The sequence below is a fragment of the Ipomoea triloba genome, chromosome 7 (assembly GCF_003576645.1).
Source record: "Ipomoea triloba cultivar NCNSP0323 chromosome 7, ASM357664v1".
Lineage (NCBI taxonomy): Eukaryota > Viridiplantae > Streptophyta > Magnoliopsida > Solanales > Convolvulaceae > Ipomoea > Ipomoea triloba.
In genome coordinates, this window is record NC_044922.1 from 14,693,594 (window position 1) to 14,719,511 (window position 25,918).

Consider the following 25,918-nt stretch of genomic DNA (forward strand, 5'->3'; position numbering starts at 1 on the left):
AGTTACCAAGTATTTTATTAATACTATGAAAAAAAATTAAAATAATTTGAAATTAATTATATTAATTACTTGGGGATTGGTTGACAAAGAGAGTACTCAAATAATAACCCAACAAATTGAAGCGGAATCACTCTATTTTACTTTTATTGAATTAAATAAATTAGTAGTTACACCAAAAAATGATACATATGTATTTCTTTAATACCATGAAAAAAATAAAAAATAAAATAGTTTGAAACCAATCACATTAACTACTTAGGGGATTTGTTGACAATGAAAGTACTCAAATAGCCCATTACCCAACAAATTGAAGCGAGAAACTACCTTTTAATATCTTTAAAATACATAATTTTTTAAATTTTTATTAATTTATTTAATCTTTTTTCTTAAACTAGGGATTTCTTTATCCACAATAACTCATTCAACAATAATGGTTGAACCAAATGAACTCCAAGCAGAACATCTAAAGGAAAGTCCATAGCTCCTATATCATAATCTCATTGCATGACGTTGTCATCTATGCTACCAACAATAACCGAATTGCAAATAACACACTACCAACAAAAAGGAAGAGAACAAATAGTAAAGATGAAGACAATGACAATGTTACTCAAAAGAGAATTAAGAACACTTAGAAAAATTCAAATTAAAAGTAGTATTTATTTAGACTATCATTTTTAGACCAAATTTTTAGACTATTAATTTTACAAGGTTACAAACATTTATTTTAGTAATAATTATAATGAATTTTCTATATTATCTTGGATTCATATATTTTGAGTTAGATATTTAAATAAAAAAAATACGACATTCAATTACCCATGTATAAATTTCTCCTATATAATCTTGCATTGATATACTTTCAAATATTTATTTAAATATAAACATTGGACATTAACTCATTCGCGCAATGCGCGTATAAAACTAGTTATTGAATAAGATAAGAAAATATATGGTGGATGGATGTACATGGTAACAATAGTGGAAAGTTAACGGAAGTTAAAACGGTAAGTGTATATTTGTCCAAAATATTGTAAAGTACAACTTTTATAGCACAACGTATAAAAAAAACTTAACGGAAAAAACAGACATAACCTTCGTTTACACTTATTTTTAGAGTCATTTCCATTTTTGGTCCTACTGTTATTAGGGCATTGTCAATTTTAGTCTACTTCATTAATTTTTGCTACATTACAACCAGTCTTATTTAGTTCTCACCACTTTTAGTCCACCGTTAAAATTTTCGTCAAATAATCTTCCAAAATAGGGATATTTTAGTCTTTTCATGCTTTGATCATCTCCTTTACCCTTTGCAGTGATCTTCCTTACACATTTTCATCCAATGAAGAGGTCCGGTGAAAGCCATGGCTTTGTAATGTGGCTCACATGGCTTCCGCCGGACCTCTTCATTGGATGAAAAATGTGTAAGGAAGACCACTACAAAGAGTAAAAGAGATGACCAAAGCATGAAAAGACAAAAAATACCCCTGTTTTGGACGATCATTTGACGAAAATTTTAACGGTGGACTAAAAGTGACAAGAACTAAATAAGACTGACCGTAATGTGGCAAAAATTAATGAAGTGGACTAAAATTGAAAATGCTCCGTAACAATAGGACCAAAAATGAAAATATTCCTTATTTTTATGTTTTTAGATAAGTTGATAGCGGGATTTGGGTAATTTACTCTTTTATTTTTATTTTCTTTTCAAAGAAAGCAGGAAAAAGCTGCCTAGGTATTCTGCAATGCGGCGACAGGGATCATGAAAACGCTAACGTTGAGCGTTTACATACGGCGCCTCTCTTCTTCTTCTCCTTTCTTCTTCTTCTTCTAACCACTCGCTCGTGAACCTCCATAGAACAACGCAAGAATCTACCCAAAGGTATTCTCTTTGGAATTCCCAATTTCTTTTTTACATTTTCACAAACATACAAACGTCCATACCCGTAAAGGTTCGGTTTTTATCCCCCCAAGGCGCCACCTTCAAGGTTCTATCTTATCTTTCTCTCTATCTATTGTATCTCTGTGTTTTTCTTCACATTTAATCGTTTAGACTGTTCTTTGCGAAGTTAAGAGAACGAAGATGGGTTATTGTATGAATCGCTGTGAGAATGTTTCATCTAAGCTCATTTCCTCTTCATCTTTGAAGTCCCATTCAAATAAAGCTAATGCTTTTCGGGTTTCTACCCATTTCGCAAAACCAAGTGTGAAGAAAGATTATTCATGTTTGAACCTTCAATATGGGTCCCCTGTTTTGCATGAGAGTAAATTTAGGATCAGTGTGAGCTCGATTCGATGTGAAAAAGGTGTTGTGGGTAAGCAGGAACTGGGGAAGAGGACAGATATAAAGAAGATTTTGATTTTAGGAGCAGGGCCTATAGTGATTGGGCAAGCCTGTGAGTTTGATTATTCTGGGACACAAGCTTGTAAGGCTCTTAGGGAAGAGGGGTATGAGGTGATTCTGATTAATTCCAATCCTGCTACTATTATGACTGATCCGGAAATGGCGGATAGGACTTATATTGAGCCATTGACGCCCGAGATTGTTGAGCAAGTGCTCGAGAAGGAGAGACCGGATGCTTTGCTGCCCACTATGGGTGGCCAGACTGCTCTTAACCTTGCAGTGGCATTGGCTGAGAGCGGGGCACTTGAGAAGTATGGTGTTGAGTTGATTGGGGCGAAGCTTGATTGCATCAAGAAGGCGGAGGATAGGGATCTGTTTAAGCAGGCAATGAGCAATATTGGGCTCAAGACACCTCCTTCTGGGATCGGGACAACTCTCGAGGAGTGTTTTGAGATTGCTAATGTGATAGGGGAGTTCCCGTTGATTATACGTCCAGCATTCACGCTGGGTGGAACTGGAGGTGGGATTGCCTACAACAGAGAGGAATTCGAGGCCATATGTAAGTCGGGGCTTGCTGCTAGTTTGACATCACAGGTTCTGGTTGAAAAGTCTTTGTTGGGATGGAAAGAGTACGAGCTCGAGGTTATGAGAGATTTAGCAGATAATGTGGTTATCATTTGCTCGATCGAGAATATTGATCCAATGGGTGTCCACACCGGGGATTCCATCACTGTGGCTCCTGCTCAGACTTTGACTGATAAAGAGTACCAACGGCTTCGGGACTACTCCATTGCCATTATCAGGGAAATTGGGGTTGAATGTGGCGGTTCGAATGTACAATTTGCTATTAATCCAGAAGACGGAGAGGTGATGGTAATTGAAATGAATCCCAGGGTTTCAAGATCCTCAGCTTTAGCCTCGAAAGCTACTGGATTCCCTATAGCAAAGATGGCTGCAAAGCTTTCTATTGGCTACTCATTGGATCAGATTCCTAATGACATAACAAAAAAGACACCAGCGAGCTTTGAACCTTCCATAGACTATGTCGTCACAAAGGCAAGATTTCTTTCCTTCTTACTCTACTTCTGTACTTCAACACCATTTGGCTTATATTTAGACTGGTGTGTGAGTTTAATTCTTTAATTACTGCATTAAAAAGTGGTAGTTTCTTTTCTAGGTATCTAACAATGTGATTAGTATTTATTAAGCATCTATATTCAGTGCTTGATATCTACAGGAAGATGTTTTCTCTATCACCTCTGTGGTTTTCATGGGTTAACGGGACTTACTCTTTGAAAGAAAATCTGTAGTGAATATATTGTTCTTTAAAAAAAGATCACCTCAGCCACTCATTTGATCCCTATCAAAATTTCAGGGTTCTTTTTCTCATTGTTTGCTTAGATTAGATGTACTTGAATTATTGAGTAGTTTTATGCCATCTAATGTCTTTTTTTTTTTGGGCATATAATGTAATTTGGACAGATACCTCGCTTTGCATTTGAGAAATTTCCAGGATCGGAACCAGTACTGACAACCCAGATGAAATCTGTTGGAGAATCCATGGCAGTAGGCCGAACATTCCAAGAATCATTTCAGAAAGCAGTTCGATCTTTAGAAACTGGCTACTCGGGATGGGGTTGTGCCTCCATCAAGGAACTGGACTGGGATTGGGAGAAATTGAGGTACAGCCTTCGAGTTCCGAATCCTGATCGTATTCATGCCATATATGCTGCAATGAAGAGGGGAATGGCAATTGATGAGATAGGGGAAATAAGTTACATTGATAGCTGGTTCCTAAGACAACTCAAAGAGCTAGTAGATGTTGAACAGTATCTTTTGACTCGCACTTTATCCAGCTTGACTAAGGATGATTTGTATGAGGTTAAAAAACGAGGTTTTAGTGATAGACAGATAGCTTTTGCGACAAAGACAACTGAGAGAGATGTTCGTTCAAAGCGCCTATCCTTGGGCATCAAACCAGCTTATAAGCGAGTCGATACATGTGCTGCAGAATTTGAGGCTGATACACCTTATATGTATTCGTCTTATGACTTAGAGTGTGAATCAGCTCCTACCCAAAGGAAGAAAGTTTTGATTTTAGGTGGGGGACCAAACCGAATTGGACAAGGAATTGAGTTTGATTACTGCTGCTGCCACACATCTTTTGCCCTTCAGGTTTGTTCTTTTTGTTTTTTTTGTTTTTTTTTTTTGTTTTTTGTTTTTTTTTTTTTTTTTTTTTTTGTTTTGTTTTTGTTTTTTTTTGTTTTTTTGTTTTTTGTTTTTGTTTTTGTTTTTGTTTTTGTTTTTTTTTTTGTTTTGTTTTTTTTCTGGTACAAGTAATCATCAACCTGCAACCATGCCTAGTGATATCTGTATGACCTTGGATTTAAAAAATACTGGAATCAAAAGGCAATACTATAAGAACACACATCTTTTCTTCTATCAAATTGTCAATCTGGGCTATTTTGTAAATCATAAAGCCATGAGCTAAAAAAGCTGTCTAGGGGTGTGCACAGTTTGGTTAACTGACCAAACCAATAAATTTTGGTTGACCGTTTTTCAACCGAAATATTTCGGTTCGGTTAATGGTTAAGAATCTTTTAAAATTTTGGTTAACAGTTAATTCGGTTCAAAAATGTCGGTTAACCGAATTGCATGTACAATTGTATGTTTTAATTTTTTATTAATTCAGTAATCATACTATTAGACTAGTTTTTATTAATTTTTTATTAATTCAGTAATCATACTATTAGACTAAAATATTTCGGTTAATCGACCGATTAACCGAAAAAAAAAAAGACAGTTCGGTTAATTTGGAAATAGGAATTTTGTTTGGTTAATGGTTAATTTGGTTTGAACTGGATGAACACCCCTAAGCTGTCTGGTCCAGTGTTGTCTTTTAATAAACGTACTTGATGTTGATTTTGTGCAGGATGCCGGCTATGAAACAATCATGATGAATTCCAATCCCGAGACAGTATCTACAGATTACGACACGAGTGACCGTCTCTATTTTGAACCTCTGACAGTTGAAGATGTCCTCAACGTTATCGACTTGGAGAGACCTGATGGCATCATTGTGCAGTTTGGTGGTCAAACGCCGTTGAAACTCTCTCTTCCCATTCAACAGTACTTAGATGAAAACAAGCCAAAGTGTAGAAGTGGAGTGGGATATGTTTGCATATGGGGCACTTCGCCCGATTCCATTGATGCTGCTGAGGATAGGGAGAGATTCAATGCGATTCTGAACGAACTAAGGATTGAGCAGCCGAAAGGAGGCATTGCCAAGAGTGAAAAAGACGCTCTTGCCATCGCGGCGGATATAGGGTATCCTGTTGTTGTCCGACCTTCGTATGTGTTGGGTGGCCGTGCAATGGAGATTGTTTACGACGATGACAAGCTTGTTACGTACCTTGAAAATGCTGTTGAGGTGGACCCCGAGCGCCCCGTTTTGATTGACAGATATTTGTCCGATGCCATTGAGATTGATGTTGATGCACTCGCGGATTTACATGGTAATGTCGTGATTGGTGGAATAATGGAGCATATTGAACAGGCCGGGGTTCATTCTGGCGACTCAGCTTGCATGATTCCCACCCAAACAGTTTCGCCATCGTGCTTGGAAACGATCAGGTCGTGGACGACAAAATTAGCAAAGCGGCTAAATGTGTGTGGGCTTATGAACTGTCAGTATGCCATCACAGCCTCGGGGGATGTTTTCTTGCTCGAGGCTAATCCACGTGCCTCGAGAACAGTTCCTTTTGTGTCCAAGGCAATCGGACACCCATTGGCTAAATATGCTTCGCTAGTTATGTCGGGAAAATCTCTCCACGACCTAGGGTTCACTAAAGAGGTTATCCCAAGACACGTATCTGTCAAAGAGGCAGTTCTCCCGTTTGAGAAATTCCAAGGCTGTGATGTTCTCCTCGGTCCCGAGATGCGGAGCACTGGCGAGGTAATGGGTATATGCTTCGAGTCATCAATTGCTTTCGCTAAAGCGCAAATAGCTACCGGCCAGCGAGTACCACTTTCGGGAACCCTGTTTCTTAGCCTAAATGACTTAACCAAGCGCCATCTCGCCACAATTGCTAACGCTTTCCTGTCAGTCGGATATCAAGTAGTTGCGACTTCCGGGACCGCATATGTACTCGAATCCGAAGGCATTCCAGTGGAGCGAGTGTTGAAAATGCACGAAGGGAGACCCCATGCTGGTGACCTGATCGCGAATGGGAAGATTCAGTTGATGGTGATTACAAGTTCGGGAGACGCACTCGACCAGATTGATGGACGAAAGCTGAGGAGAATGGCACTTGCATACAAGATTCCCGTGATAACAACAGTTGCTGGTGCTCTAGCCACAGCTGAGGCAATCAAAAGCCTGAAATGTAACAAGCTCGAGATTTCAGCTCTTCAGGACTACTTCGATGTCCCAAAGGAGACCGAGAGTAGCAAAAACCTGCAATCTGCATACTACTCGTCTTCTAGTTGATTATAAATTAGGTAAAAACGCAAACTCCTTTTTCTATCATCAAACTCTTCTCAATTCCAGAATGCGTTTTACTTTTACAGTTTACTTGATTGCTCCGGTCATTATGAATTCTCACTTCCACCTTGCATGTGAGCTCGATTTTATCTTCCTTTTAGATTAAGATGGTGTTACTGAAATTCTAAATATTTAGTGCAAATTCTGTTCTCTGTGATAGACTGCCATTTTCTGCTGTGCTTATGAAGATGAACTGATTCTACTTTTCGCGGGTTTGCTTATGGCCCTGTTTGGTAACATAGTTAGTTTATTAGCCAATTTTGGCTTATTTGGCCACTATTAGCTGTTTGACTTGGTTAAACAATCAATATGAGTGTTTGATTAATTAGTGTTTATAACAACTTATTGCTCCAAAATGCTAAAATTCAATAAGCTGCTCAAAACATCTTTTCTGATAATCTTTTTGAGAAAATTATTTTGCACGCAATCAGCTAACAACTAATTTACCAAATACTTTTCTACAATTAGCTAATGCTATCAACTAGTTAAACCCACTAATCTAATCAGCTAACAGCTATTTACCAAACACTCCTATGGCTATGGAGCTTTGATTGGATAAATGTTTTTCCTTCTTTGATAGGGACTTGCATCTTTTCTCAAACTGAACCACCTTAATTTAGTCTGTCATATAATTGTCAAGCCGGACCTAACACAACAACTAGCTTATACTGACTTTGTAGTTTGTACAGATTAAACAAATGTGGTTAGGAGTTTAAGAATGGGATAATGACTTTTAATTTGATGCCAGAAATTCAAACTACTTGATGTCTGCTGTCTGGAACTGAAAGGAAAAAAAATTCCCTGTTTCATACTAAATTAGTGTACTTATAATGTCTAGTTGGAAAGGGTTTGGTATAGATGCTTAGTGCGAGGAAAACATTGTTTGGTAGGACACTCTGACATTGGTTTGGCTGTTGGACTAGGTAGAGTTTCAACCTTTGATCCTTGTCTGTCTCCTTGGGGAGGTTAAGATGTGGTTTCTTCTACTCTATAGGTGTTCTAGAACTTTGGATTCACCATAGGGTAGGGTAGGGTAGGGTAGAGTAACTAGACGTAAATCGTAGTATCGAGTACAATCATGTATGGTATACTTGATTGTATCAAGTACTACACTCAACAACTTATTAGGTGAGAGGACTAGTGCCTCCTAATATTCACATGGAGTCACGCCCACAAGAGGGTTGTTACTAGGGTTCAATCATACGTCATTGCTTATAATCTGTCACCCAGGAAGGCAAGAACTATAATTGAGCTATATATGGTAATAATGTTGATAATATTCAATACTAATAGTATACAATAAAAAGAAATAGTATATATTATTGTACTTGGTACTATTGACATTTGACACTATTGAGGCTTGGTAATGTAGACTGTGTTTACAATCTTTCCTTACTATTAATAGCCACTATTAAAATTTGGCAGTCATAACATAACAATCATCTTTTGGTCATCCGTCAACAAAATCTTCGAAAAGTCGTTAAATACAAAGGCATTTCGATCATTTTTATACAAAGTGAGTTGATCTCTCTATATTTTTATTTATTTTTTTTTTTGAAAAAATTCGTAATTGAATACCGAAATGCCTTTGTATTTAACGTCATTAAAACTGTTTTGTTGATAAAGGACAAAAAATGGTCATGTCACAATAATATTAGGACCAAATATGGATGTTATGATAAAAAAAAGAAATAAAACATGATTGCCACTTATAAATTTAGGATAAAAAATAGAATTAACCTGAGAAACACAAACAGTGAATAAAATAGTGTGAGATGAATTAAATGTGTTAGCATTTACCTTCAAAAAAAATGTGTTAGCATTTAGGCATGCATGACATCACACATTTATTTCCATGGTTGGACTTGTTGTAGCTAAAGTATTGAGAAGTAAACATCACCGTACCCAATCTTGATCTCACTCAATCTCTTGTTGTAAGTATGATTTTGGTGAACTATTGTTTGACATTTTACATAGAATGGTCCCATAGTCGAAACATAGTACACCATAAGTATTAAATTTATGTAATCCTGCTCCCATTTCTTTTGCTTCAAGTCTAAAGTCTAAACACAAAATCTAGAACAAGTATGACTTCAAGTTAATAAGTAGCTGTACATACATTGTAATTGAGAGAATTTGTGTTTCATAGACTTTAGCGGTCTCCATGGGAAACTGGTTTCAACCTTGCATAAAACTCAACTCCGTGTGGGCTGCTACTTCCAACCCCACCCCCCCAAAAAAAACATTGTTGATTAGGTCTAGAAAGTATATATGAAAATGATTTTTTTTTTCTTTTTTTCCAAATGTACGATGTATTACAATTAATTAGTAGATAGTACATGAACATAAATAGTGATAAATAACAATTAACAACGAGCTCCATTTGTTTCCTTCCTATGTGCCGTGTGTGTATATATATCGAGACCGGTTTATGTGAGAACAAGCTTTCCTATAGAAAGTGACGCAAGTGAAAGTGCATCAAACAAAACTATAAAGTTCATCTAATGATATGCAAACTTGTACTAACAAAACAAACAAACTCTAGAAGTGCATTGAGCAAAACTAAACAGTATATTCGTTTTTCAGTTGTACTTTTACATATCATCAGATGCACTTTGTAGTTTTGTGTGACACATGTCACACTTCTTACAAGTAGATATTGATATATTCATTTGGGTAGATCAACAATTGATGACGGTTGAAAAATAAAGAGAAATACGAATGTAGTCAGTTTTATAAATATTACAAACTTAAAATTTTGTAATAATTATAAAATGGACTCTATGTTTTTTTTTTAATATTAAAACCATCAACCATTGATGAATTCTTATGAACGATTATGATTAGTCATCACTTTTTATAAAAGGAACATGTTCTCATTTGAACAAATATATATATATATATATATATAACTTCGAGTGCATAATTTTCCTTCTTTGAGTGCATAATTTCCCTTTTTTGAGTGAATAGTTTTCTTCTTCCAGTGCACATTGTAATGTGTACGTGTCTGTGTGTGTGTATTTGAGTGCATAATTTTCCTTCTTCGAGTGTACATTTTTCCCTCTTCGAATACATAATTTCTCTTCTTTTTTTTTTTAGTTCATAGTTTACTTCTTTTAGTGCACATTGTCTCTCTAGCTTCTAGTACACATTGTTCTCCCTTAAATAATGGATTAACTAAATCCCCATTAAACTCAGGATTCCTGATTAACACCATAGGCATTGGTCTGTACAAAATAGTTTTTATCTAAACAAGACCATTGAATTGAATTGAATTATGGAATATAATGAAAATCACAGCCGAATTAAAGGAGAATGGGTTGAGAATGATCGCACAACAACATAATTGAAGGAGAATGGGTTGAGAATGTTTGCACAGAGATTGAAGCTTACGTACGTAGAATTTTTATTTTAGATGTCCAGATTAACGACTCAGGTCTCAACACATTTTTTACTTGAAAAGTGCGGTGAAATCTCAGTCATAGATAAACTCTTCGTTTAAAAAACCATTCGACACATACGTGATCTATAACAATGTGCTCTAAAAGCATGAACAATATGTACACTAAGGCAACATAATATACAATTCGAAGGCACAATAATATGATCAGGAAGAACCAATAATGTGCTCAAGAAGGCACAACAATATGCTTTGGAGGCTCAACAATGTGCTCTGTAATACAAAACAATGTGCACATGAAGGCATATTAGGGTGCTCTAGAAGACACAACATTGTGCTTTATAAGACATAACATTGTGCTCTGCAAAAAGGGAAAATATGCACCAGAAGACAAAAAAAACTAACTTATGTAAACAAAATTACCATATTGCCACCTTGTTTTTTAAAAAAATATCTCTAATTTGGACTCAATAATCTACGGATATAATTAGACCCTATTTTTCACCTAAGGCAATTATTTCACATGATTCGCTATTTATACATATATTGCCAAGTAAAAAATGAGGTGAGATATGAGCTATTGGTCTAATCCAGATCAACCACCTAAAATGAAAGGAAATTTAGAAGAAAAAAAAAACAAACGCTTCGTGAAAGTTGAATTCTTCAAATATTGTCTGTATATTGTTATGGCAGTCATTCAAAAGTGAAGTCCATTTCCAGCAAACATATATTGTTCTTGCACAGTTTGTTCATAACAAAAATAAATAAATAAATAAATGCGGTGAATATACTTGTCGTAATTTGTATCCACTCAAAGTTTAGTATAGTAAGCTATGCATACCCATTCAAAAGTGAAGTTCATGTATATCTAAAGCGAAAGGATCATCAAACAAAGTTAATTTGCATAGATAATAACAAGATCATCATACATACGCAACAAAATCATGCAAATTAACTTCAAAACCATGTATTTTAAGTTTCAAATTATGCACATGCAGGTTCAAAGTTATGCACACATATATTTAAAATTATGTACCACAAATATTCTTTTGAGAAGCTAATATAGAATATACACTCGAAGAAAAACTATGCACTTGAAGAATGAAAATAATGCACCCATATATTGAGAAGCTAACAAAATAAATATGCACTCGAAAAGAAATTATGCACTTGAAGAGACAAACATACACTTGAAGAAATAAAAATATGCACTTGAAAAAGGGAAATAATACACCCATCTATTGAGAAGCTAATAAAATAAATATGCACTCCAAGAGAAACTATGCACTCGTAGAAACAAATATATGCACTCGTAGAGACAAACATATGCACTCGAAGAAGGAAAATAATGCACCCTAAGTCAAAAAACATCTGAACGTACACAAAAATGCCATAATATCACTGTGTATTTAAAAATAATTTATTCTGGTTGATTTGAATTAGATCAATGACTAAGATTTAACCTTATTTTTTTTTGTCTAAGATCCCTTTCACATTTGATCTCTTTTATATATATATATATATATATATATATATATATATATATATATATATATATATATATATATATTTATATTTTAAAAAATTAAAATAATAGTGGAATACCAAACAATACGATGGTTGTTACCAAAACACCAACCAAATTATATATATATATATATATATATATATGTATGTATGTATGTATGTATATGTGGCATGTATTCATTCAATAGAGTAATGATAACCATGGAATTTGTAAGAAAATGAAGACTATATAAATAAATCCTATGAGTATTAAGACCGGCAATAGATGTTTAGGTACGAGAACTAGAATTTCATCCCCCACGTGATTGAGCCTACTAAATTACTAATTCTACTAACATAGTCATGGAAGAGAATTTTAGCAGCGTTTATAAAATTATTATCTAAAAATTAATAAGTGTGAATGAATATTATATACCATTCATTTATGTTCATTCATTTTTTTTTTGTTTTGTTTTTTCTTTTTTTAATTTTTTTTGTCATTATACTATAAAATTTATACTATACAATATTTTAGTAAAAAATACATATATTATTATAATTTTCGTTACCTTTTCTAACTATTGTTACCATGCGCATTCATCCACAGTACATTTTCTTATCTTCTTCAATGATAATAATATATAGACATTATATATTGGAATACTATATAATTTATTTCCTAAAATATAAATATTAAATGTATAAAAATGGTTTGCATTATTATTACTATTATAAAATAATATAAATATTTAAAATCTAAATAAATCTAAGATTTTAATATAGATTACTAATATTGGACATCTATTTTTGTGCATCACGCATAACAAATATTAGTATATTATATATTATTATTCAATTCAAAGTCATTTTCCAACTTTAAATTAAATATAATAAAGTTGAAAGGTCAATCGATAAAGTTGGCAATTTATACATCATTTAATTTCCAGAAGTTTTATTGTTAAAAGTGAGAGATAAATCCATGGACACCAACGTATTAATTAGGCATACAACTTAGGTTCAGCTCATAGATGTTATCAATAAATACTACCTTTTGGTCAAGAATGTTTGGTCGTGGCCCTTGTCGTACATGTACAATTGGTCTTCTAGTTGCTATAGATAAGTATTGGATGAAGAAATTAATGTAATTAGGTATTGTTTATATCTTGAATATTCTTAAGACACGGATTTCATATACACCTATATACATTTTTTTGTATTGTATAATTATGTATATCATTTAATTTAAATTGTACCAGATCGGATACTATTATCACTTGTCTTTATCATACCTTGTGTAACAATGCATACCATGCGTGGTTGCATTTGTTGTACGTCCTTGAAAATTTAGTTTAAGAAAAAAGTAGTTGAATAAGTTCTTGGACATTATTTTTCTGTAATTGGGTGGTTGAGCCGTTAAACTTAAAATGTGTACAATTGAATATTTGAATAATCAAACAAGCAAAATACACGCAAACGCAATTGAGGTATTTTATGTTTTTTCTCAGTAGAATTCAGTTGTATTGTTATATTACATGGTATGTAGTAAGGGTTTCCTTTTCATCTACCATGCTCGTTAGGATCGAGGAAAGATTATTGAAATGTTTTTAACAGAATTTACACCAAAAAATTTTCAATTATACATATTTGTTTTTATTACTTTTAACTCAAATTGCAGTGTGAATTTACCTTGAGATGACAATATATCGGTAAGAATAAAAGTCAAGACTCAAGAGTTGTATTCTATATATCTATACCATAAGAGGGAATTAAGTTTGGTTCCCTTGAATGCCACTTGTCACATATATACATTGTATCATCCCCAAGTCTCCGTGCTTAGCTTAGCTCATGCATGCATCTTGTTCTTTATTCATCTCGTTTCTAGGCTAATGTTCATCTATCCCAACCCCAACATTAAACTTCCAAGAAGGTGGGGCAACCTCAGCTAAACTTGATAACCACAATAAGATTTCAAGTTTAATTTGACTCCCAATGAGAATAGTCAGATCTATTGGCATTCTTGATTTGATTAAGCCAGTCAGTTATGAATAGTTTAAATTGATTTATCTTATTGCGATCCTTTGTCACTTAGGATTACAAGATAAAGTTTACTCCGTGCAAACCTTAAGTAATGACTGTGAGTTCCCCTCGCCACTAAAAGACAAAAAACAAAACTTTTCAGAAGGCAATAAACATCGTAACTTTTGAAATTCATTGGTCAACCAAATTAAAGATGTTCAAAGAACTAAACACATCAGTACATTAATTATAGATAGATGATTCAATTCTAGTAACCAATTCTTTGTTCCATTTGGGTGATCCATTTGTTGATGAATTAAATGGTTTGATGGGAATGGAAATGGGTTGGCAAATAAATGCTCGAAAAACCGACAACCAAACACGGCCGATGGATTCTGGAATGCACAAAAATACCAGTCAAATCTACGAACACACTGTCTGATCTCAGACGGAGGATTTGTTATGCTGTTTTTTTGGTCTTTTAATTGGGGTCGGAATGTTTGATTTTTTTGCTGTTAAAATTCCTGATTATATTGTAATAATCATTCTTCGTTTGAAACTTTAGTCAATTGCCCATCATGATTCATGACTCTATATACACTAAATTTTGTATCGTTTGAATGTTTCGTATGAGCTTATTCACCAATTTGTCTATAATTTTATAGTTTAACTTTGACTTACGAGAAAGCTCGCAGTCGCTATCTAAATGCAGAAAAATCCGTCTTGTGAGTTGTGACCCTAGCCGATACAAGTTAAGACTAAAAAAAGATAAACTAGTTTAGGTTGTTCATAGTTAATTGACTCAAATCAAGAATGACAATAAATAAGTTCCATGTAGAGTCGAATTTGGAACCTTGTAGTTATAGGGAGTGTTTGGCAAATAATTATTGTCTATTAGCGGATTGGATTAGCGGGTTTGACTAGTTGATATCATTAGCTGCTTATAGAAAAATATTTGGTAAATTAGTTGTTAACTATTGTAGTTGATTACATGTAAAATGATCTTTAATAGTATAATTTATTTTCTCAAAAAGAAGATCGAAAAAGCTATTTTGAACACATTTTTAAATTTTAGCATTTTGAAGTAATAAGTTGTTACAAAAAACTGATTAACTAAATACTCATATTGACTATTCAACCAAGTCAAACGGTTAATAGTGATCAGACAAATTAAAATTAGCCGATACGCTAACTATGTTACAAAACAGAGTCATAGTCTAAGATAAGATTGTACTTTTATTGAGTTTTTGAGACTTTTTGAGTTTATAAATAAATAATAAAGACTTATCTTCTAAAATTGTATATTAATTAAGTTTTTCTTTCATAATTTCCTGCTTAATCGTCTGACTTGTAGTGCACAGAGAATTAACCCATCGTCATTAGTCGCCATCCATCATCATGTGAAACTCGAGACTTAAAAGTTCTCAATTTTCAACTTTGCATGTCCTGGTCCACACGCAATGGACTATAGCAAAAAGGAAAAATAAAGCAAAAAAAGAGACTTTGATAATAATATTTGTCAATTTTTACATGAATTATAACATAGACATTAAATTGACTAATGTATTCGGTCTCAATTAAAATGCTAAACTAATAATTGAACTATACATTTATATATTATATGCTCAATATTTCAACCAGCACAAATCATAGTTGGTGTAAATGTGTAATTTATGTTTTGATTAACTAATTAATTGTTTAATCGAAAAGTCTTTTAAAATCACTAACAAGTCATTCGAATATGCCACGGTAAACAATAATTCTAAAGTTCATCAAGCATTATATATATAAGACTTTGTCGTGCTGGCAGGCTAACCCGCGACCCGCCAAGCCCACGGGGCGGGCTAATAAATCGTGTTCTTTGGCAGACCTCTATTTTCGAAACCCACCCCTACTTAAGCAAGGAAAGTGGCGGTTCAACGGACAAAATCCGTTTTGACGGCTCTAGTTAAATCTGATTTACCGTGACCATATATATGTCAATCAGCCCTTTAATACGTTACATCAAAAAGAATTTGTATGGATTGGGTATATGTCCATCAATCCCCTCCACTTGTTTATCTTACCATAGGTAGAAGTTGGAAGTTTTGATGGAAAAGTTGGAACTGAGTGGGTTTGTCAGTTTGTGTTTGGAAGTATTGGTTTTCATACATATAATATACATACCTGGTTGGTTTCAAAAAAAAAATATACATACCTGGCCTATACCTACATCTATTACTAAACCAATACCAATCCCTATCTTATAGGTATTCAAATTGGAAGATTAACTAATATATAATTATACACGCGCTAATGCAACTACTTAACCGCTGGAATCCACATAGTATATTGTCTATATGCATGCCAAGAATGGAAAATGGAATGACAGTATGACACAAGTTTATACTGTCTTAATTTTATCATAGACTTATAAGTAGGTAATTCACTTTTAATCCTTTTTTTTAAACATCTCCTTTTAATTCTAGTATTATTGTAACATGCATGATCATTTTTTGTTCTCTTCAACAAATCATTTAAATTCTATAAATACAAGGGCATTTAGACATTCAATTATGATTTTTTTTTCAAAATATACAAAGAAAATATAGCGGGCCAACTCATGCATTATATATATATATATATATATATAAAAGATCAAAATACATTTATATTTAACGACATTTCAACGATTTTGTTAACGGAGAACAAAAAATGGTCATGCTACAATAATATTGGGAACAAAGGTAAATGTTTAAAAAAAAAAAAAAAAACTAAAAGCAAACTGCAACCTATAAATCTAGGACAAAACATGAAATTAATTAACTCTTTAGTTTTTCATTTATCTAATTTTTTATTATTCATTTTCAAATTTTATAAGTATACAAGTAAACTGTTGTAGTATATGTTTACTCAATTTTTCATTGTTTTTTTTTTTAAATAAAAAACTCTCCTATTAATAAATGTTTGTATATATTACATATGTTTTTGAACCGACACAATTTTTTTGGAGCGATGAGAGAAATTTACGTTCATTGAGTAAATACCACTTTTGTATAATAGTCTACCAATTACAATGGAGAGATAACCCTCACTAGGATGATTATGTGTGATGAGTTTAACTAACCAAAACAAATTGACAAAAATAACTAAAATAAGTGCTATTGGACATGAGAAGGACAGTATACGGAACGGAGATTCAAACCCTGGTGGTACAAATGTAAAAATATATTCCAACTCAAAAAACACAATCCAGGCCAAATTACAATTCGCATCCCTAGTTTTTCCAACTATATATTATAGGTTTACAATTTAAATGATCAAATTTATACATAAATTATCTAGCTAAAGTTTATATATATACTATCGAGGCAGGTCCATGCTTTGGTGTGGCATTGCTCTCCCGTGCGGTCGTACAAACATGTCGAAGTTGTAGGATGAGCTGAGATCAAACTGATAGAAATCAATAAAGAGAAGAAAATACGTTGTGACAATTTTGTAATTTCCTGCAACATGTATATTTGACAGTACTTACTAGTGTGTGGAGCACTTATGAGTGCTTTGTGGTGCACTTTTGATCGATACGTGGTGCACTTAATATTGCACCACTCAATTGGTCTATTGAACCCACTGCGTTTTTATTTTTCTTTTCTGTGTTGCACCACAAATCACTCATAAGTGCATTACATCACAGAAAAGTGCACCACACACCAGCACTTAGTGCACCATCGAAATATACCAAGTGTAATTTTGTGGTGCGCTAAGTGCTGGTATGTGATGCGCTTATGAGTGCTCTGTGGTTATCATGCTGAGCCACAAATGGTTAATCTTTACCATCCATTCCGAAGTGTGCAACGTTTGTTAATGTCCTTCACCTGAAAACGTGTTACTGAGAGATACTATTGTTTAGCCATCCCTTCTGAATATCCAAAAAGAGATACATAAACGAAATGATTCCTGATACATCCAACCACATAACTTTTGTTTTTACCAATTAAAGAAGGCTGCCAAAGATTATTAGTCAATTGATCACCAAGGAGAAGGAAACAATGGAGCAACTTGCCTGTCATACTAGAAACTAAATATTATTGGTACTTTGTTTAAAGCATAAATTCACCACCATTATTTTTTTCATATAATATAATTCCAAATTAAAATATTTTTACCAATTAAAGAAGGCTGCCACTCTGCCCGAGATTATTAGTCATTAATCACCAATTAAGGAAAAGGAAACAATGCAACACCTTGCCTGCCACACTAGAAACTTGCTATTATTAGAGCTTTGTTTAAAGCACACGAAATGTAGTGGGACCCTAATTTGTATATTGTAACAATATTCATGCATGCATGTCGCGAGGCAATCACTCGTGGAAAGTGCATGGGAAGATAATTTTTTCTTTCTTGGATATGGTCCACTTATTATCCATCTTATTGGAAGCATTCAACTTGAAAAGATTAATTGTACTAGGAACACCTCTGTAATTAAGAGGAGTATATGTTATGGTAATATGGTATAACAAATAATATGACAATGACCCTATTTAGCAATTGATCTGAATACTAGTAGATAATGTTAACAATTAGTTGTTAGCTTTTTGTATTAGATCGTTTAACCAATGAGTAGTATTAGCGGTTTGTAGAGAAGTATTTGATATAATTAGCTATTAATTATTTCAACTTATATATATTAGGGAAAATGTACAAATAAGCCATCGAACTATTTGGGAATTAGCAATTAAGCCATCGAACTCAAATAAGCTCCAAATAAGCTACTGAACTAAAATAAAAATAAAAAATTAAGCCACTTAACCGGAAAAAGAATAGCAATTAACATTTTTAACAGGTCATTTGCTTATCCCAGCTACCGGCGACGACTTTTCCGGTGATCGGCGAAAAATTCTGGCGACCGGCAACGATGGAGATCGTCGCCGGAGAAGACGACCAAAGGTCAAAATGCGACCGGCGACGACCTCCATCGTTGCTGGAATTTTTCGTCGGTCACCGGAAAGTCGTCGTCGGTGTCGAAATAGGCAAATGACCTGTTAAAAATGTTAATTGTTACTTTTTTTTATTTAGTGGCTTAATTGCTTTGTTTTTTGAGTTCAGTGGCTTATTTGGAGCTTATTTGAGTTCGATGGCTTAATTGCTAATTCCCAAATAGTTCGATGTCTTGTTTGTACCTTTTCCCTATATATTATGTAAAATGACTTTTTGCATACATGAATTTGTTTTATAAAAATAATTTATATATTAATTATTAATAATCACATATAAATATAAACTCTTTTAATAATTACTTTATAATAATAAAATTAAAGAACATTTAATTAAAAATATTATTATTTTTCACTTTTTTCATAACCACATTAAAATTGAAAATAAAATAAAAATATGTGGGTTAAAATTTAAAAAAAAAATTAAAAATGAGGGGAAGAAATTCTACAATTTGAGAAGAAAAGCCCGTGTATCAAATGTGGAACTAGCTTTCAAGTATTGTTGTGTAGGAGAGCATTAAATTCTTCGTCCATTGTTGTTCGCCATTCGAGGCTCTTAAGACTTGGGAATGACATGTGAGTTAGGAGTCATCTATACATGAAATTAGATTTTGTTACCAGTGGAGTCACGAGTCATGTGTCGGAGGATCATAGGATGTGTACATTAAGTAGGGGGTGGTGGTCAACGTCACTCGGGTCTAGAAGGAGCAGCTGGAGAGTGATTAGGAGGAAAAACCACCAGGGTGGAGGGTCGGGGGGATTGGCGACACGCTTGTGTCAATTTTCTGGCAAGTTGCCTGTTTCACTTGGTGTGTTGACGGCAGCCCATGGCATTACATCACGAGCACAAGTAGGTTCCTATATGGAGGCTTTGTAGCTGCAAAAGAAAAAACATTCCCATCAAATTGGACATAGTGAATAGTAAGAATTTTTTTAGTATTGGGATTCAGACAACGATATCCTTTAAATGAATTTGGATACCCGAGAAAGACAAACGGGGCAGAACGAAACTATATTTTGTGTTTATTATAAAGACAAAGATAGGGGAAACAAAGACAACCAAAGACATGGAGGAAAGACTCATCAAGATTTCGTTTGTTAAATGTGACATAAGGGCTCAGGTTGTTTAATGTTGCGGAGGGCATACAATTGATTAGAAAAATTGCATAAGTCCATGATCTATTAGGAGGTATAGAGGCTTGGGCAAGTAACGTGAGACTAGTTTCGACAATAATGCCTATGACGTCTTTCAACACTCCATTTTTCTCATGTGTATAAGCACATGATTGACAATGGTCAATTCCAAAACTGGAAAAGAGTGTGCCTAATTTTTTGTATTCACCTCCTAGTTCAAATTGAATGGCTTTTATTTTAATTGCAGGAGAAATCACTGCTCAACTAGTGCTTTAAATCTGTGAAAAATGACATAGATATCTATTTTTAGTTTGATGGGAAAGAACCAAGTATAACAAGAATAGTCATCAACAAATATATTGTAAAATAGGATTTTTTGAAAAACATTTTGTCAAACACAAGTTATTTTCTAGTTTCATAAATACACTTTGAGCAATTTTATGGACACCAGTGTTAAATTATACAAATATACACACATATATTACATATACCAATATACTCCTTAGTCCACACCAATTTGTTTGAAAATTTTAGAGAAAGCGTCATTGTCGATCTCGAAAGGTAGCTAAAAAAGTAGAAATTTAAAGGAATTTGTAGTGAAAGATGAGAGAGAAGGCAGAAATATACTCTCAATAGGTATATATTTCCTGTCACGTGCCAAACGAGCTGACCATCCATTTTCTCAATCAATATATATTTCCCAACCCAACTTATTTTTATTATTAATATTTACATTCTCACCATATAATTGACACGTAGCTATGGGTAGTTAGGAGTAGGAAATGTGCATTTGTCTCGATACTGATGGCATTCACAAATTCTTCCCTCGCAAAACCAATGTTCAATCATTTGTGAAATTATATAATGTTTTACAGATATTATATTTTAAGAAAATTCTAAGAAAAATATAAGGGTCACACTTGTGTGAGACCGTCTCACGAATCCTTATTCGTGAGACGGGTCGGGTTGGGTCAAAGCACTATGCAAATGTCATACTTATATGTGCAAATGTCATACTTATATGCTCAAATATAACACTAATCAAGAATACAATTTTTATTACTTCTTAGAGAAAAAGTAATACATTTTTCATAATAAGTAATGTTGACAAGTGCCCCTTACTTATAAGGGCAAATATAAAACTTTTGTGGAAAAATGTAATACTTTTAAATCGAAATGTAAAAGTATTGTATTTTCCCTTAAAAGTATTACATTTACCCTTATAAGTAACAAAATTTTTATTGCTGATTAGTATTACATTTGAGCATATAAGTATGACATTTGTACATATAAGTGCTACAGTTGCATCTTGACCCGACCCGTCTCATGGTGAGACGGTCTCACACAAGTTTTTGCCAAAATATAATGCATATAATTGTAAATAAATTAAAAAGTCAGTGGTACTTTTATAAATAAAATTATCTTTATTTTTCTTTTTGAGTACTCATCATATCGTAAAAAGGACCAGTGTGCAAAGGCTTCAGCGATCTTGGGTTGGGCCTAGGGTCGGGCGTATATAGTGGCAATAAAGGGAAAATGTGTAAATAAGTCATCGAACTATTTGGGAATTAGAAATTAAGTCATCGAATTCAAATAAGCTACAAATAAATTACTGAACTCAGAAAAACAAAGCAATTAAGTCACTAAATCGGAAAAAAATAACAATTAACATTTTTAACATATCATTTGCTTATTCCGGATATCGGCAATGACTTTACACGGATATAATTTGTTGTGTTATTGGGCATTATGCACGGACCGACTTTGCCCCCATTTACTAAGCAACTTTGGTTCCCTAGTCTTATCTTTGTTTATTACAGAGGGGCAAAACTTTTTCTACATTAGACTGAATGATGAACCGCTTGACTTTTTAGTTAGTCCCACTAAGTCCAAGAAAGCAGGAGATCTGGACAAGCCATTGTCATTTTTTGTACTGTACCCTAGTAAAAAGGTAACCAAAATCCCACCCAAAAAAAAAAAAAAAAAAAATAGCAATTAATTAAATATTTATAAATTCATTAATAATCTCGCTATAAATTAATCAAATACGGAGTATCAATTAATATAAATTACATTAACGACTTTAACAAGATTTCAATTATTTACATGTTCAGTATTTTACCCATTTGTAAGTTTTGGTGCCATTTAATTCAATCTTTTGTTTTCCTCTCTCTATTTTTTACCCTCTGGTTTTGTATTTCAATTTTTTTAAACTGTTTTTTTTTTTGTTAAATAAAAAATTAATATTTTATCCGGTTAAGCAACCATATTGGTTGTAATTTTTACAATGGATTTTTTTGTAATATTCTCAATTTTGGAGGGGGAGAGGGGTAACAGACTAACATGTGGAAAAATAAAAATTGCAGAATTGACGGATACCTTGATGACTCGCCTATTGGGCACACTCGTTATAATCTATGTGATGTTTTTTTTTTTTTTTTTTTGTTTTTGCTCTACTCCAAAAACTTGATTAGCATAGGTTGTCTCTCTTCTCTCGCATTATCTCTCCTCCACATATATGAAAATTTGACAACAAATTCTAAGAATATTAGTCTAGTGAATGAAAAGTTTCACTTAAGATTTGCTTCCAACAACAATGGTACAATTCGAATGTTGGGGGTTTAGGTTTAGGTTAGACTTATTGTGTACATAATTATATTGCTTGATTTTGAATAGTGAAAGTAGATTGTTTGACGAAATTGGGGAACATGAGTTATAAAAAATGACAAAAAAAAGAAAAAAACTCAATATTTTGAAGCAATAGGATGTAATTAAGAAAAAAAAAAAAAAAAAAAAGAAGAGAGAGGATGTTTTAGTAAATAAAGCGTTGGAAATGGAAAAGCCAAAGGTCCTCCAGACAATTGACAAACAATAGTAAGTCCCTTTGTGGAAACGTGGGATAGATCGCCGCAGCCATTCAAATAATTTCAACCAATAGATAGCCGAGCAGTAAAATTTGACAAATAAAACAAACAATTTAAAAAAGGCAAAAACTTGTGTGAGACTGTTTCACCATGAGAAGGTCGGGTCGGGTTAAGATGCAAATGTAACACTTAAATGTACAAATGTCATACTTATATGATCAAATGTAATACTAATTAGGAATTGTTACTTATAAGGGTAAATGTAATACTTTTAAGGGAAAATATAATACTTTTACATTTCGATTTAAAAGTATTACATTTTTCCACAAAAGTATTATATTTGCCCTTATAAGTAAGGGACACTTGTCAACATCACTTATTATGAAAAATGCATTATTTTTTCTCTAATAAGTAATAAAAATTTTATTCTTGATTAGTGTTATATTTGAGCATATAAGTATGAGATTTGCACATATAAGTATGACATTTGCATGGTGTTTTGACCCGACCCGACCTGTCTCACGAATAAGGATCCGTGAGACGGTCTCACACAAGTGTGACCCTTTAAAAAAAGAATAAGGAGAAAATTGTTCTTTTTTTATTCCCTTAAAATAACGATGATGTCAGGATACTAATTTATACGTCACTAGTCACTATATCCCTTTATTTCCCCCCCTATATATAACTCGTTGAATCAGCAAAATATTAGCGCAGACGTCTACACTTACTCTGAAAATTAAAACACAAATTGTCTCTGCAATCACGCTTTGAGACAATACAATGGAGTCAAGCGACACCACCAATTCTCCGCCGTCCTCCCGCTCCGTGTCGCCGCCGTCCTCTCCGGCGTCGCCCACCACCCCATTGCCGGTGGTGATGAGCCCCTGCGCCGCCTGCAAGATCTTGCGGCGGCGCTGCGCCGAGAAATGTGTTCTGGCGCCCTATTTCCCTCCCAACGATCCCATCAAGTTCACCACCGCTCACCGCGTCTTCGGCGCCAGCAATATTATCAAATTCTTGCAGGTCAGTTCAAAATTTCAAATGCTTCTAAACCTAATTAATGAATCAAAACATTTTTGTATTTCAAATTAATAACAGTATGTAGTCACATATTCCATGGAACTACTGCTATAATGTTAGGTCAGAAGTAGTTATAACTTATAACCCACTATTATTTATTTCAATTTTTTAAATACATCACCGTGCCTCAAAAACATTAAATTTTTCGGAGGATAGTCTAATAAAGTATGCAACCAGGTCTTAACTTCCAGGTAGGTTACGGTTAGTAATGAAGAAACAAAAATAGAAAATGTATTTATTTATCAACTTTTTCAATTAAAACTAAAAAAAAAAGGTAAAGAACAGAGAATTGAATGAAGTAAATTGCATGGTACTGAATATATAGTAATAAATTTTACGAGTAATGTTGTTCTTCCCGCCAAGAGGTGAAATCATACTTAATGCTGAGAGTATTCAATGGCAAAGTAATAAATATTTTATTGTCAATATAAATATATATATTTTTTTAGAGTCTTACAATATTGGGTTTAAAATTTGAATAATGAGCATGGAAAGTAATTTTCAAACTTTATATTGTGGCATCCAAATCAAATTTAATACTGATGCATTGACCAACTACTTCTGGCTTTTGGCATTGAAGTAAACACATATATATATTTTATGTGGTCCTGATTATAATTATATTTTTATTTATTAATTTTGAATATTTAGGAGTTACCGGAGAATCAGAGGGCGGACGCCGTGAGCAGCATGGTGTACGAGGCGAACGCGCGGCTGAGAGATCCGGTGTACGGCTGCGCCGGCGCGATCGATCAGCTCCAGAAGCAAGTGAACATGCTTCAGGCGCAGCTCGCCAAGGCTCAAGCCGAGGTGTTCAATATGCAGTGCCAACACGCCAATATAATGGCGCTTTACTGCGAGATGGCTCGATCTTCTTCTCCGCCGCCGCAGCAATTTTCTTTCGACGATTTTTCTGGCCGGAATGGACTCCGCAGCGGCGGCGACGGCGGCTATTGCGACTACATCGACGAAGACAACAGCTTGGATTCGTTCTGGGACCAATTAAACACCCTCGGCATGAGCATGTGATGATCCGATCTCGCGATATCGCCACCGCCCGCCGGCGACGAAACTAGTCGACCTAACTTTTTAGTTTGAATTTCACGAAGTGAAATTTAGTTTTTATGCCAATAAAATTAAATATAATGTAAAATATTATAAAGAGTTTGTTGAGTTTGTTAATCCGACTTTGGATAAGTCAAATATAATCAATTAATTTTTCTTAGAGTTAATTATTGAATGGTTACTTGATTATTATACCCAAATTATCTGGTTCTTGACTTTTTTCTTCTTTTTTTTTTGCCTAATTAAGTTCTTAATTTTTAAATTTTCAATTAATTTGATCCTCCGTGTGGTCAACGCCAGAAATCTATTTAATTTGAGGGTATTGCTTAAATTTCACATCACATGCACAATTTTCCTTTCTTATTAAATCGAAGAGTTAATTACTGAAATTATCCATGGACTATAGTGAAATTATAATTTGGTCCCGAGCAGCCCGGGAAGCAATGTGAAGTTCTAGCAATACCCTCGAATTAAACATACGTCTGACGACTAAACAAGCGGAAGATCAAATTGGTTAAAATTTCTAAAGTTGATGACCTAATTAGGCAAGGAAAAAAAAAGTCAATGACCAAATTGATAATTTCGCTATAGTCAAGATAATTAACTCCTTTTTTTTTTTTTAATAATATCCCGACAAAACTTATCATAACTTACAATCAAATTACACATAATATTAGATAATTAATTATGAACGAGACCTCGGACTGCTTTTTTGAATTTGAAGTAGCAAGTCCTCGTTTGTGATTGAATACAGGCTGCTTTTTGGTGACCTAACAATTTTAATCAGTAATTATGTATCTATCAAAATTAATTGAGAGGGTGTTTGGATTCCCTTCCCAACAAGTTTTTGACTCTCTAGAGCAACTGGTCTTTGGCTGCTGCTTTCTTAATCTTGAATTCATACTTATATGGCGCCTAATTGCTTGCCAAACATGACACTGTTCACTCCTGTCTATTCACATAACCAACCACTTGTCATCATTTCATAACTAA

General features: G+C 33.8%; 2 protein-coding genes across 2 annotated transcripts; both read left to right on the plus strand.

Annotated features, from left to right (window-relative positions):
* The first annotated feature begins 1,700 nt into the window (after positions 1 to 1,700).
* Positions 1,701 to 7,091, plus strand: LOC116024757 (carbamoyl-phosphate synthase large chain, chloroplastic-like). Its single transcript, XM_031265744.1, has 3 exons — positions 1,701 to 3,400; positions 3,827 to 4,519; positions 5,277 to 7,091. Exons 1-3 carry the CDS (start codon positions 2,084 to 2,086, stop codon positions 6,831 to 6,833), a joined length of 3,567 nt encoding a protein of 1,188 aa, XP_031121604.1. The 5' UTR covers positions 1,701 to 2,083; the 3' UTR covers positions 6,834 to 7,091.
* A 16,424-nt stretch (positions 7,092 to 23,515) lies between these two features.
* Positions 23,516 to 25,013, plus strand: LOC116025733 (LOB domain-containing protein 1-like). The gene is made up of 2 exons (XM_031267067.1): positions 23,516 to 23,803; positions 24,512 to 25,013. The coding sequence occupies exons 1-2, from the start codon at positions 23,561 to 23,563 to the stop codon at positions 24,887 to 24,889; spliced, it is 621 nt and encodes a 206-aa protein (XP_031122927.1). The 5' UTR covers positions 23,516 to 23,560; the 3' UTR covers positions 24,890 to 25,013.
* The last annotated feature ends 905 nt before the right edge of the window (positions 25,014 to 25,918 follow it).